We start from the raw sequence: 15,020 nt of genomic DNA on the forward strand, positions 1-15,020 counted from the left end.
TTCCTTCCTTCCTTCCTTCCTTCCTTCCTTCCTTCCTTCCTTCCTTCCTTCCTTCTTTCTTGGAAATCATAAAAAAGAACACAGTTCCACATCTACTTCAAAGAAATATGGAATAAGGATAGTGAGAATACATCATAAACTACACTAAATTTTTGGAGACATAAACTCAAACTTTAAACTTGGAATATGTATTAAATATTCTTCTGCAGGTTGTGAAATGGGAGTCGGAGCTGATTTTCTCTAGATCTCAAGAGGCAGGCTTCAGTGCCATATGTATAGTGTATAGTGTATTTAAGTGTAAGATGTAAAATTTTTCCTCAACCCATACTTCTCCCTTAACTGGGTACCAAATTGTACTGGCTCTACCTATCAAATAACTTTTATTTGTCTAATTAGCTTCATAGCCAGAGTCACTTGCTTATTCAGGTTTCCATAATCCCTCTCCTTGATTAATATAATTCAATCCCATCCTGCCCTTGTGTATCTAGTCTTCAATTCCTTCCCCACATTGTAGCCAGACAGATCTTCCAAAATCACAAATCTGATCATGCCACCTTCCCCCACTCCATCCACATCTTCTCTTCCAGTAACTCCCCAATACATGTTAGACAACTCTTTAACATAGGCTGCTTTTTAATAAGCTCTGACTCATCTCTTGCCAGCCTCCACCTTGAACTCTCCTCCAACCAGACTGAACTACTTCCAGTTCTCCAAATAAGTCATGTGCTCCCTTCCTTTTTGTTCTTAGCACAAGCTGTCTTCTCCACCTGGAAGCTTTTCCCCACCCTCACCTATCGCCTTATCCCAGCCTTGCTAACTCCTAGTCAAGGGTAGATGGCACTTTCTCTAGGGAGCATCCTTCGATTCCACAAAACTGGGCCATCACCGCTCCTATCTGGCCCACATTGCCCCTCCTATCTGGCCCTCCTATCTATCTGTGTCTCCAATTAGACTGTCAGCTCCACAAAAGCAGGGAATGAGTCTAACTTACTGCTCCATCTATAGATCTTAGGATAGAAACATATATTACCTGAATGATCACTGTGGATAGTGCTGTATTTTAATCATGATATAAAGTGTAAATACGATTTAAAATTTAAGAGCACTAAGCAAACTGTAACACTATCTATGCTCCACCCATTCTAGGGAATCCTTGTGACATACCAAATGCCAGGAATTTCCTGAAGTGGGAAAATCACAAGGAAGATAGGCTGTCAGAAAAGTGATAGCTCCAGAGGCCCATACCCCTTCACATGGAGGAAAACTGTCCATCCTCAGAGGATAAACCTACTTTAGGTAAAGAATATCTCCTGGTGCTATTGAGATAGCCATTTAGCCAATGACACAGCTTTGAAGAACCTTTCAAAATATGAAGATACAACTTCATCTGGAGACAACCCATATTGTGGAATGGGAAGAGGGGGTGTTACAGAAAATAAATGCTATGCTTGTATTCATTCTTGAGATTTGGGGCTGGGAAGCAGAAGTTCCTGGGAAAACATCAACCATTAGCCCACATAAATGACCCTGTTCAGGACGGAGGAGAGGAAATAAATTGAAGACTAGAAGCCCTGCTCCTCTACCTCCATAGGACTCCACAAAATCCACCATCTGGTATTAAATGTGTGCACACACACACACAACTTACAACATAAAAATCACCAAGTCGGTACTGTTTTCCTTTTCTTCGTCCACACTGATGACTATAAATGCTTTTTTGAATAAAAGGAAGCACAATTGTTCTAGAAAGTAAATGAAAAAAAAAAAAAATGGAAAGTTATTCAGTTTCTCTCAGAAGTGATCATCTCCAGAGTTCTAACAATGTTTTATGGCATACCTATTTTTCCCAAATTGTCGATATTCATAAATTGTAAGGGATTGGTCATGAGTGAAAAAGAACCCAATCAGCTCTCTGCAAGCATCACGTCCATTACTGGAAAAAATAGAATGATATCAAATATCTTCAAATAGAATAATTTTTAGATTAATTAACTAAAAAAAGTGTGCATCTCAAGAGGGATAGCTAACTCTCTTATGTATGTGGCAATGAGTGAAGGTTATGGGAAACTGTAGGGAAAACATAAAAACACAGCTTGCTGAAATGTCTACTAAAAGTTAGATTTGAATGCAGAAAAAAAATATTACACTGACATGAAAAGTGGATATATTTACAATGTAAATTATTAATTCAACGTAGACTTTTAAGATAAAGTGAATTATCTTTAAAAGTGTTGAGCTTGTAAGAAGGCACACATAGATACAAATTTATTATCTTTTATTGTCATAGAAAGCTTTAAAATCACTTAAAAAAAGATAATTTAAAATACACATTTTACTAGTAATATAGAGAGAACGTCAAGTAGAATTATGTATTACTGGAAGATTATAAGACTGAAATAATAGATTTAAGAATTATTTTCCTTGTCACTGCATCTATCGATAATCTGTTAAATCATTAAGATAAAATTAAATAAAGCAGCTTATAAAACATTAGTTTTCAGTTTACAATACTCTGGTAGTAATATAACTCTTAAAATTTCACTGCTAAGTTACTTTTTAAATAGCATTTAAATTCACTTCAAAGATAACTTTTAATTAGAATGTTTTTCCTACAGATTCATATTTCCTATTTTTTATAACAGATTACTAGATATTACATTAAAATGTCTGTTCTAAATTCACATATTTTTTAATGATACAAACCTATCTAATCTCATTACTGTTATTTCTATTCAAAAGAGAATATGTTTTTGTAATCATAGGATTAAAAATTTTAATAAAATCACAATTACCGTGATATGATCCTACCATCAAATTGTAATTTATGAGAAAGCACATTTTCAGTTAATGTAGAATGAGTTCTTATCCTGTTAAGAAATACATTTTGTCAGTAACTTTTTAAGATACCTATAACTTGATGGAAATTACAATGCACAAAAAAAGTTATGTTAATATTTTGAAACCACACAGATTGGATACAGATAAAGGTACTCTTTTTTTTTTTTTCAGATTGCTAATTGTAGCAGACACAAAAGAAGTAACTCTGAAATATAGTATATAATATGTGAATGACTTTTATCTTAGAAGTTATACCATCAAAGTGCTATAAAAGTAAATACTGAACAGAGATATAACATTTGCGACTGGCACTGTTGCAGGGCTACCCAAGTGCATTTCCAACCCTCTTCTTCTTTGCTTCCCTCCCACCATAGAATTTGCTCTTAGCATCTTGCAATTAAGGATGAGTAAGGGACCTAGTTCTGCCAATAAGCTTCCAGGAAAGATTTTCTTTTGTCCTGGTAAGAGAGTGGCATGAGAAGAGTTTCTGCCTGTGAACGTGGCAGGAATATGATGCTAGGAGCCACTATAGCCACCATGAGATCAAGCCACCACATCAGAATGACCAAAAAGATATAGGAAAGCCAGCCTAGAGCTATAATATCACTAAGCTACTGAACCAAAATCCATAAATGTCTACCTCCAAGCAGCTAACTATATAAGAAAAATAAATTCTGACTTGTTTAAGCCACTATCAATCGTTTTTCAGTGATGTGCAACTGAAAACATTCCTTACCAGAATAACCAAAGAGTGAGGAAGAGTGCTGAATGAAGTTCGAACCTTGTCATAGATCAATAGGTTATTTAAGCATTATGGCCTTCAGACAGTATTGAATGATCTCATAAAGGCTGCCAGCCCTAAAATTCTATTTAACAATATAAAGCAAAACCAAAGCACCCTACTGCCAATAATCTCCTATATATTAAGCGATCTGAAGACTAAATGATACATTTCTTCTTTGCTTCACAAATAATTTAATAATATTTCTCCCACAAAACTGCAGGTATAATGAAATGGCAGTAATGTAATTAGTAAGTAAGTGTGTGGGTCACTGGAATCTTGAAAGCTACACCTCTATAAAATCTGGGTATCTACAAAAAGGAAGCAGGGGACAGGAAACATGAGCCTGCAAACCAAATGAGAGTTTATAAGCACAGAGTAGAGCCATGGGAGCTTAACCACCTCAATTCAATTTAATCCACTGGGATTAATGTGTTTATTGAATGCCCACTATGTGCCTGAAACAACAGTAACGGTTACCATTTATTGAGAATTTCCCAGACACTAGTCATTGTTAAAATCACTTTAATGTGTATTGATTTATTTACTACTTACAATAACTCTGAGGTAAGTGTTATTATTCCCATTTTTCAAACAAATTTTATAGAAACAGAGACAGAAGAGTAAATTGCCCAGGGCCATATGATTAGTAAATGGCAGAGCTAGAAAAAACTTTGCTCTTAACCATTACATTATATTGCTTTTCAATAGTAAACGGAACTCACTTTAACAGTGACAAATGGAAGTAGCAGCTTCAAGGGCCCTGTAGTCTTCTCGAAAAGATAAAAGTAAATATGTATTTACACTATAAAATGCAAAGTGCTATGTTGGGTTTTAGGTGCCCAATTCCTTTTAGGAACCCAAGTTCCTTACCAATACATAAAGAATAATCAGAAAGACTGAAAATTAAAGTATGAATTTTAGTATTGATAAAGCTATTAGAAACCACAGCTTAGGTATGCAGCAACCACAAGCTAGTCCTTACCACTATAATTAAACAGACTAATCCACTCATTTCCACTGGGGAGGGACCCTCCAAAACAATGCACAGGGCAGAATGTGTGCTTCTGCAGGCTGCTGCCTCCCAAACAAAGGGGAGAGGGACGGCTGCACTACCCATGCCAATTCCTGCTTCTAAATTTATGAAGCAGAACTCTCTCCTCCTCTGGGAAGAATAAATAGGGGGTAAGAGGAGTGAAAGCTACAAATTCAATAATTCTAATTGATACCACAACAGGATTTCTCATGGAACTAGATTAGCTTGAAACAAGTTGCAGGTATTTACTCTAATACTGATTAGGATAATATTGACACAGGGAAACAGATAATACTGAAGAAAAAGTCTAGAAACCAACCATGCATTAGACATGCATATAACATGTCATGTCATAATTATGCACATAACAACTTGACATATGACATATGTGGCATTACAAGTCAGAGGGAAAATGATTTAGTGGTAGGCAGAGATTATTTTTAAGAAACATACAAAGGACATTAACAATATAGGGAAAGAGGAAAACTGGCCTATGTTAAAATTAGGAACTCCTATTTCTAACTTTAGTTTTTAAGACAGATACAGTCAAGAGAATGAAAAGGTAACTACAGAGTAGGACAAGATATGTGTGACAAATATAGTTGAAAAAGGATTCATTTCTAAAACATGTAAATAAGATCCACAAATACTAAAAAGACAGACAACTCAACAGGCTTGAATGGAAATTTTGTATGAGAATATCTAGATGGCCTATATACATATGGAAAAGTACTCAACTACATTAGTCTCCAGTGAAATGCAAATTAAAATCACTAATACACATCCATAAGAAGAACTCAAATAAAAAAAGGCAGACAATACCAAGCTCTGGCAAAGATACGGTGCAACAAGAACACTCATACTGCTACTGGTGGGAGTGTAAATTTCAGCAACCAGTTGGGAAAGCTATTTGGCTGCATCTTTTAAAGCTGAACATATGGATACTAAATGGTCCAACAATTCTACTTCTAAGTATATACTCAGCAGAAATGAGTACATATGTTTACCAAAAGGCATGAGCAAGGAAGTTCATAGCAGCACTATTCATAAACAGCCAAATATCTATCAATCTCTGAATAGATAGGTTGTGGCATGTGGTACAATGAAATACCATACAACGATGAGATTAAAAAAAGACAACTACAAATAACACCATGGATAAAACTAACAAACATAATGTTGGGTAAAAGAAGCCAAACACATTTCACTATGTATATCAAAATATCATGTTATACATCTTATATACAACTAAATAAACAAGTGCTATTAGAGAGGAAAAAATAAGCTGGACATAGAGTCTAGATTTCTTGTAATTTCATTTCCATAAATTTCATAACCAGGCAGTTCTAATCTATGATATTAAGATACAGAGGTTAACCTGGTATAGCAGGGGAAATGAATAGTAACTGGGAGGCAGCATAAGGGGAGGGTCTGCGGTACTGGCAATTGTCTGTTTCTTGATCTGGGTTTGGTATATGAGTGTTGTTCTGTTTTTGATAACTCTTACGTTGTGCACCTAAAATGTGTGCACTGTGAATGTACGTTTTATTTCAATGAAAGTTTACTTTTAAAAAGGAAAGTTTAGATGTGTGGTACATAAATGACGACCTCCTCTGGCCCAATATGTCTACATCCTAATCCTTGGAACATGGGAATACATTATATGATAGAAGAGATGTGGTATATGTGATAAATTAAGAATATTAAAATGGAGAGATTATTGGGATTATCCAGGTAGATTTAATGCACTCATACATGTCCTTATTGGAGGAATGTAGAGAGAAATGCATCTATAGAAAAAGAGTGACAGAGTGATGCAGCATGAAACCAGCTATTGCAGACTTTGAAGATGGAGGAAGGGGCGGTGAGCCAGCTTCTAGAAGCTGCAAAAGGCAAGAAAACAGCTTTACCCCTAAAACTTCTAGAAGGAATGTAGCCCTATCAATCCCATGATTTTAGGCATCTGAACTCCAGAACAATTAAAGAATAAATCTGTGTTTTAGAATACTAAGCTCGTGGTAATTGTTACAGCAGCAATAGGAAACTAACACATGATGCTTCTAAATATTTGAATGGATGAAAGCAAGGGCTTTCAGAAAATAAGAATGAGACAAAACGATTAAAAAAATATGAAAATACTAACAATTACAGTAGTCTGAAAATATAAAAAAGTTACTGTGGGTACTGGTAGATTTTTTTATGTCTACTAAAGCTCAGGTTACATGTCAGTGAAACTGTTGAAGAATTTAAGTGGACAGCATCAGAGGATTGTAAAAGATCATACCAATTCTAAGGTTGAAAAAGCTACAACGTAAAATGCAAAAAAAAAAAAAAAAAGTGTAATCAATACCAATTTTTAACATGCCAATGAGATTTAGCCATTATATATAACACACGTAAAATATCTTGGTAACTATATGATACATTTTCCCATCTATTATCTGCAAAGGTTGTGGCTTTTTTCCCCCTAAATTACAAATAAAAAATCTAGAGGGCAAAGAGAGTAAAATAAGGTATTGCCTCTAATATCATAAAGTAGTAAAATTGGGAGCTGAACTAAAAAAATTCCACTTTTCTTTATATAGAAAAAAGTGAAACAAACACAAAAGCTCCAGCTAGACACAGAAGTACATTTTAAAAATACTTTTAGAACATAGTGCATCTTCATTTTATGTAATTAAAATCTTACTTTGTTTCATGTAGTGTTCTTTTTCTAAATCGAAGAGGTGTCATCTTTGAATCTGGAAGGATATGATCACTTTCTCTTCGCTCAATGGCTAAATTTTGTTCTGGATCACTGATTACAGCCCTATACAGGAAAATAAAAAGTCCTACAATTAAATATGATCATGCATTACTTTAAAATTCACATATTTTTAAGCAGTTCTAAAAGTTCATATACCAAATGCAAATTTACAACACTGTCAGAATAATATTTTTATTAAATTTATTTAAAAATATTTTCCATAAGAAAGTAAATATTCCTCTTTTTTCCAGAAGTATTTTCTAAAACTGAATTGAAATTTCGGAGGGAGTTTAGAGCTTCATGTTTTTATTTTACTGTTCTTTAAACAAGCAGACACACTGCTGGTTTCTGATGGTGTGGGAGGTGGGTAGGAGAGAACACAGGTAAAGTAAAACAAGAATACAAAGTCATAAATGCCACAACAGAAATTCAATGAACAAACATAGAAAAGAATAACTTAATTCCTAGAAGACATAGAGAAGAGTTTACGAAAGGCATCCTAGGAGATATTTGCACTGATTCTTAAAAGGTGAGACTTTTAAGAATCAAGACTTCCTCTCCAGGAGTCCACGGAGGAGGGCAGACTCAAAGTGCTCCTGGACGCAGAGGCTCTTGTCAGACAGGGAGCAGACAGGTTGGAACAAAGTAAGGATCTGAGCGACCCCAACTTTGCAGCCGAGGCCTCCAGCTCCGAGGTGCATAGCAACCCTGGGGTTTCGGTAGGCATTCCTCTGTTCGCGACCCTGGCAGAGCCACAGAGCCCTCCTCGAGACCCCACCACTGCCCCAGACCCCGAGCGACCAGAAGGCTCTGCAGCAGGCCTCGGAGAAGGGCGGCGCCCACTAGGCCCCTAGCGCGGCCCAGTCTGGCCCAGCACAGCTGCTGAAGAAGGCGCACGAACTCGTGTGTTACGTGCGGGTCAATGACCAGAAGAAGATCATCATTTGGTTTCCAGACATGGAAGGATGTCATCGGCAGCTACAATTAGTGATGGAGGGGCATCCTCAGGCTCACCAGCCTCATTCTCGCCCAGGTGTTCGGAATGCACCATGGAAGCTGACCAGGCTGCACCAGAGGCTGTCCAGCCTCCACACCATGGAGTCTGAGCTGGTCAAAGCGCTGGAGCCCGAAGAGCTGGACAGGGTGTCTCTGGGCAACATCATGGTCCTGACAGGCGTTCTCATGATCCTGAGCCTCATCTACTTGAAAGACTGCAGCGCCAGAGAGATTGCCGTCTGGAACGTGCTGTGCGTCCTGGGGCTGTGGCCCTGGAAAAAGCAGTCCACCTTCCACCTTCGGGGACGTGCGGAAGCTCATCACCAAGGAGTTCGTCCAGCAGAATTACCTGAAGTACCGGCCCGGCCCGTACGTGCCGCAGCCGGTGCATGAGTTCTTCTGGGGCTCCAGGGCCGGCCGCGAAATTACCAACATGCGAATCATGGAGTTCCTGGCCATGGTCTTTAAGAAAGACCCCCAAGCCTTCCGGATACTGGGAAGCTATGGAGAAGGCCAGAGCTCTGCAGGAGACTAATCCCACTGCCTACTGCTCCTGTAACAGTGTCTCCCAGGACTAGCAAGGTCTGGAGGCGGATGAATGGTTTCTGACCCTCACCAGGCCTGTGGAAGCGGTGGGGGTGGGTCACTAGAGTATTCAGGATTTACAGTGCAGTATTCACGTGTAACTTTACAGTACAGTGCTTTTATACCTTTTAGTGCAATGTTGTCATTTGGGTACTACTGTGTAGTGTTTGGGACATATGCATGTTTGTTTATAAGTAAGTTTGGTTGGCACTTTTGCTTTTGTGCGGCCTTTCTTGGATTTTTGTACCAGAGACGTGCTAAACTGATGAAATATATTGAGAAAGTTTCCATCGTATTCTTTTACATGGGACTGATGATGTGTACTGGGGTAGGCTGCTCCTGGCAAGTTTGGAAGAACTCACCAGCAAAGCTGACCTAACAAAGAGAAAAGTCAAGGCCCCTCTCTTCACGACCTTGCTGGGCACAGGAAACATCCTCACAGAGTGAACTGATTTGAATGGAGCTGGTCTCAATGTGGGCACTTGGCACACTTTACTAAACACATTTTCAACCCCACCATGAGTCAATGTTAAAGTAAACATTAAAGCTTCTTGTGATATGATCCAAAAAAAGTGAGTACAAGTTAGCACTCAGAGGAGAAGGAGTAAGGGTACCACAAGCAGAGGAACAATATGAGTACAGCCACAGCAGACAGCACAGTGAGGACACACCTGAGGACTGTACACAGTGTAATGGAGGAGAGTACAGACTCTGCAACTAGACTGCCTGGATTCAATCCTTGCCTACCGCAATAATTAGCCGTGTAGCCTTATCTGGTCATTTTGCTCTGGGCCAAAGTTTTCTCATTAATAAAAGAAAGAATAATGGTATCTCCCCCACAGAAGTGATGTGAAGATTAAATAAATTAGTTAACATATACATATTGTTTAGGAGAGTACCTATAATCTACTAAGTATTATAGAAGCACTCAATAGTTGAGGCTTTGCCTCCTAATTTCCCTTTTACTGCATATTTTACTGAATATGGATAAATATAGAGGCATGATAGCCCCTCAGGTGGCATTGCAATGGTCTTGAAAAGTGATAGTAAGGGTCTACACTAAGGTGGCAGTAAACACACAGTTTGATTGAGGAAAAAAGATCCAGTGTTCCATAGAACAGTAGGATGACTATAATTACAATAATATGTAGTCCATTTTAAAGTAGCTAGAAGATAATAAATACAATGTTTCTAACATACAGAAAAGACAAATATTTAAGGTTATGGCTATCCCAAGTACACTGACTTGATCTTTACAAATTATATTGTTAAATTATCTCATGTACCCCAAAACTATAAAATACATAAATACAAGAGAACACAAACAAAAAAATAATAAAAAGTAAATAAATAGACAAAGTAGAAAGAACAAATTCAAGAAACACCAACAGAACTAGAAAACTAATTGGATTTGAGGTCATCAAGTAGAAAGATATACAGTAACTGAACAATGGGAAATGAGATTCACTTAATAATATAAGGAACATAGGTGTCATTGTGTTTCTAAGGCAGGAGAATAGGGTCTGGAGGCAGGAAACCTAAAGTCCATTCACACTGACTTCCTAGAACTAAATCAAAAGGAAAACCCCAACTTTCCACACTCAAGTAATAAAAGGACCAGAGGCTACTACCTTTGCAACCACCTGTGTGGCAGATGAAAAATTGAAAATACCTCTGATTGGTCCCCTCCCATGACCAATCATGATGGTTGTGGGCCAAGTCTAAATTTGCATAGGAGGATAACTTTGTAACTCACTTCAGCCTCTGACTGGTCACTTCCCATGACCAATCAGATGTTTGCATAGGGTGTAACTTTGTAACTTCACTTCAGCTTCTGATTGGTCACTTTCCACAACCAATTAGACTGATGGCAGGCCACTTCTTTATTTACATAGACAAAGTAGGCAAAGTATGTAAATAGACAAAGTAAAAAGAACTGTATGTATGTATTTGTCATTACATACATTTACATGTACACCAAGTAACCAATAGTAAACCTCTAGAGGGTATTTAAGCCCCAGAAAATTCTGCAATCAGGTCCTTGAGCCACTTGCTCAGGCTGCTCCCACCCTGTGGTGTATACTTTGATTTTCAATAAATCTCCGCTTTTGTTGCATCATTCTTTCCTTGCTTTGTTTTTGTGTTTTGTCCAATTCTTTGTTCAAAGTGCAAAGAAACTGGACACCCACCACTGGTAATAGTTTTGATTTGTTATTGTTGTTATTAATATTATTTTAAGGGTAAGAATAATAGGTTATCCTCATATCCTTATGAGACAGGAAAACAGGGGAAATGATGCAGGAAAATAGCAAAAGGAATTAAAAGTTGGATAAAGAATAGAATGAGTAAAAGAAGGTGAAGGGGTGACTGAGCAAGAAGCGAGATAAGAAGCAGAGGTTCAGCAGCCAAAACAAAAGTGAGATAAAAAAGTGAGTAAGGAGCTTGCAGTGAGCCGATATCACACCACTGCACTCCAGCCTGGGTGACAGAGCGAGACTCAGTCTCAAAAAAAAAAGTGAGTAAGGAGCCCCCATGGCCAGCTAGGTTTGGACCAAACCTGTCAGGGGCAGCTCCCCAGAGAGGGGAATGCTCATTAAAAAGAAGTATCCTTAAAATGACCCAATATGGTAATTAGCTACTTAAGTTTCATGCATATGGACTGCATATCATACATGTACTTAAAATTATGGGATGGAGATGACACACAAGCACACAAGGGCCACATTAACTCAGCAACATCTATTAATCAAAAGGCAGATACTGGCTAGAGATTAGGCATCCTTGGGAAGAGAAGAAAACAAAAAAACACATAAAAGGACCCAAAGGACCAAACTTAGGTTGATTTATCTCACAGAACTCAGTCCATTCATTCCCCCACTCTGAGAGTGTAATACTGTGCGCTGAATACACTTCTGCTGCTTTGCTTTGCTATCTCTGTGCGTCTCATTCAGTTCTTTGTTCGGGACACCAAGAGCCTGGAACTACATGGCACCATCCAGTAACACTTACTTTCCTCCTTAGCAGGTTGGGTTCCATGATTCATCAAAAGAGAATCCTGTACCCACCTTTTAACAATCTTGCCCTCTCTGGTTTTTTCTACTTGCCTGGAAAAACCCTAAGTCTGAATAAATTTCATGATTAACTGGATAAAAGAATAAATGAGTAGACATGTTTTAAAAGGTATCATGAAACTTCAAAACTATGAAAATGAAACAGCAATTCAAAGATAGAACTTATGAATTTATTGAGTTATTTCCATTGCTGGAACATTCAGGAAAAGCTTTAGTCATCTCTACCATATACTGTAGATTTTGTTCATTTGTGTGCCAAGTTAGGAACTAAATCCTCTTTTTAAATTGAGCATTAAGATATTTTTTAAATTTCCCAAATGAAAAAGGCTGGCATTTATAAAAAAGTGGCACCTATTCTATTCTCACACTTTATTTATCAGTTCTGTGTTAAATATACATACACAGAATGTTAGAGTTATAAGAAATCTTAATGTTAATTTGGCAGAAGCAAAAATCAAGACATACAGAAGGAAAATATGAAAGCTCAAACAGCGAATTAGTCACATAGCTAAACCTAAAACCAAATTCTGCTGACTCTATTTAAGTCCTCTTTTCCAGTTCATTCATTCATTTGCCTATTCAACAAGTTTTACTATACAGCTACTAGACTAGCCAATGGGAGTGTAATAGTGAGCAAAACTTCCAAAGTGCTCTGCCCTCATGAAGCTCACATTCTGAAGAGGCCGAAAGATAATTAACATAATAAACAGAGAAAATATAACATGAATTACATGTCCCTATGGAGGAAAAAATGAAATGGTAAGAAGATGCAAAATTTTGAGCAAGGGATCATAAATTTATTTATGGTCAATTTATTTATTTAAATTTATTTATGGTTTATTTAGTAAGGCCAAGGTAGGCCTCACCAAGGTGACTTCTAAGTAAAGATACGAGCTAAAATGAGTAAGCAGACATACAAATTTCTGGGGAAAAGGCATTCCAAGAAGAGGGGAAAATAAATGCACAGTACCTAACACAGGAATGGAACCTGGTATGTTCCAGAACAGAGAGAAGTCAAATGGCTGGAGGAGAGTAGGTAAGAGGGAGAGAAGTCCAAGGTCCAAGGTCCAATGGTGGGCTTGGATAGACCGTGTTATTGGCCCAAATTTTTTAGTAATCCTGATCCATATCCTTGCTATGGCCTCATTATAGGTGGTGTGTACTTTCTCACCCCTTGACCTTGAGCTTTTGACTTGCTTTGGTCAGTTACACACAGCTATATGACTCTGCTAATCTCAACTGAACTAACTCATACAAATGCGGGTTGGCTGGAAATCCGTTTATCTAGGATGGTCTCAACTAAGTAGCTCAGTGGCATTTCTAGAAGGACCTTTTTCTTGAGACTACCAGACTAGCCAAGCAGTGTTTTTCTCTCAAAGGTGGCAGAAGCACTAAAGGGCAAATGGAAACACATGAGATCATTTACGGCCTAAGATCAAACCTAAGACCATTGCTTTTGCTCATATACAACTGGACAAAACAAAAAGTAAGGACCTTCCAGCCAAGCCTAGACTTGATAGATAACCTAAAGACACATGAGCAAAAATTACTGTTCTTTTAAGCTACTGATTTTTGTTGTGACACATAATTAATACGTGAGCCTTGTAGCTTTCACTGTGATTGAAATGAGAAATTCCTGGAAGGTTTTATCTAGCTTGCCTTTTAATAGATTAACTATGGGGTACTGGGTTGAAAATAAACCAGTAAGCGGCAAATGCAGAAACAATGAGGCCAGTTAAGTAGTCCCTGAAATAATCCAGGAGACACAAAATAAGTTTGAATAGGATGGTGGTAGCAGAGGGAGTAAATCTATGTTGATGGTAGGACTGAGAGTGTTTGTTGACAAGCTAGATATAGTATTTGAGAGAAAGAGAGGGATCAAAGGCATCACTAGAATTTTAGGTCTTAGTAACAAGAAGAATTGACTTGCCATGAAGGAAAATTAAAGATTTGGTCATGGTGGAAGAGAGGACAGTAAAGTTTCAGACACCCAGATTGGAGAAAGTTAAATTGAAATCTTAGAGAAGCATCAGAATATACGTGGTTTTTAAAGGCATGCTACTGGATGAGATCACTTAAAAAGCAAATACAAAAGAGGTCCAAGAACTGAGCTCTTGGGCACACTCACGTTTAAAGACTGGGAAGATGAAAAAGAACCACAAGAGATTCTGAGAAGGGGAGAAAGGTAGGAGAACAGTCAAGTGTCGCGTGCAGGAAGCCACGCAGAGAAAAAAAAAAAAAAAAAAAAAAAAAAAAAACCTGCCTCAAAGAAAATAGTTTCAAATGAGACAGCTGCTGCAGATGGGCCAAGTAAATGAGAACTGAGAAATCATTAGTCTAGCAATATGGATGTCACCACTTCTGGAAAAAAGTTGCTGGAGGCATGGTGGAGGTGAAAACACTAAGTTCATGAGACAATGGAAGGAGGGACAAGGGAGACTCTAGGTATAACTATTTCAAAGAATTCACTGAAAAACGTGCATGTGGAAACATCCATCATTCTTTCTGTCATTCATTCCTTCTGCCATGTAACTAAACAGTTTTTTCAAAGCTAAGTCTTACTTTTTCCTTGAAGTAGATAATTCCAACCTCTTCAGAAATTCTAGCATACTTCCATATTATCATGCAATTCAGCAATGCATATGTTAAAATTTTAGTTTTCTAATGGGTTTTAAAATTCTTAACAGTCTCACAGTTCTCGAATTGCACCAAGGAACCCTGAGATAACACAGTGAACTCACAGGGGTACTATGGAATATTTTTACTTTTTGAGGGAAACTCAGTGATACTTGACATCACTCGCACACCAGGTAAACTACTAGCTCAGCCTCAGGGTAGTTCACAGCTTCAACAAGACAGCACACTATACTCCTTCAATGATGTTACATCTGAGTTTTCTATAGTTGCTATGATAAAAAGCAAATATCAGGTGAAAATCAATATGGAATATAAAGTGGAAGTGGCAGC

The 15,020-nt window shown here is 37.7% G+C and overlaps 1 protein-coding gene and 1 pseudogene across 4 annotated transcripts in view; one reads left to right on the top strand and one right to left on the bottom strand.

Moving 5' to 3' along the window:
• Positions 1 to 15,020, bottom strand: part of CAPS2 (calcyphosine 2) — a 121,375-nt gene that overhangs the window by 22,825 nt on the left and 83,530 nt on the right. For 3 of the 4 annotated variants that reach the window (XM_023185925.3, XM_023185221.2, XM_023184504.2), the window contains 4 exons: positions 7,345 to 7,464; positions 2,793 to 2,867; positions 1,838 to 1,933; positions 1,649 to 1,742 (listed from right to left, as the gene is read on the bottom strand). In XM_023185925.3, coding sequence (XP_023041693.1) covers positions 1,649 to 1,742; positions 1,838 to 1,933; positions 2,793 to 2,867; positions 7,345 to 7,464 — 385 coding nt within the window. The remainder of the gene's footprint in view (positions 1 to 1,648; positions 1,743 to 1,837; positions 1,934 to 2,792; positions 2,868 to 7,344; positions 7,465 to 15,020) is intronic. The other variant, XM_023186690.2, reaches the window with a different exon arrangement.
• Positions 7,753 to 8,975, top strand: LOC111553458 (annotated as a pseudogene).

The sequence above is a fragment of the Piliocolobus tephrosceles genome, chromosome 10 (genome assembly GCF_002776525.5).
Source record: "Piliocolobus tephrosceles isolate RC106 chromosome 10, ASM277652v3, whole genome shotgun sequence".
Lineage (NCBI taxonomy): Eukaryota > Metazoa > Chordata > Mammalia > Primates > Cercopithecidae > Piliocolobus > Piliocolobus tephrosceles.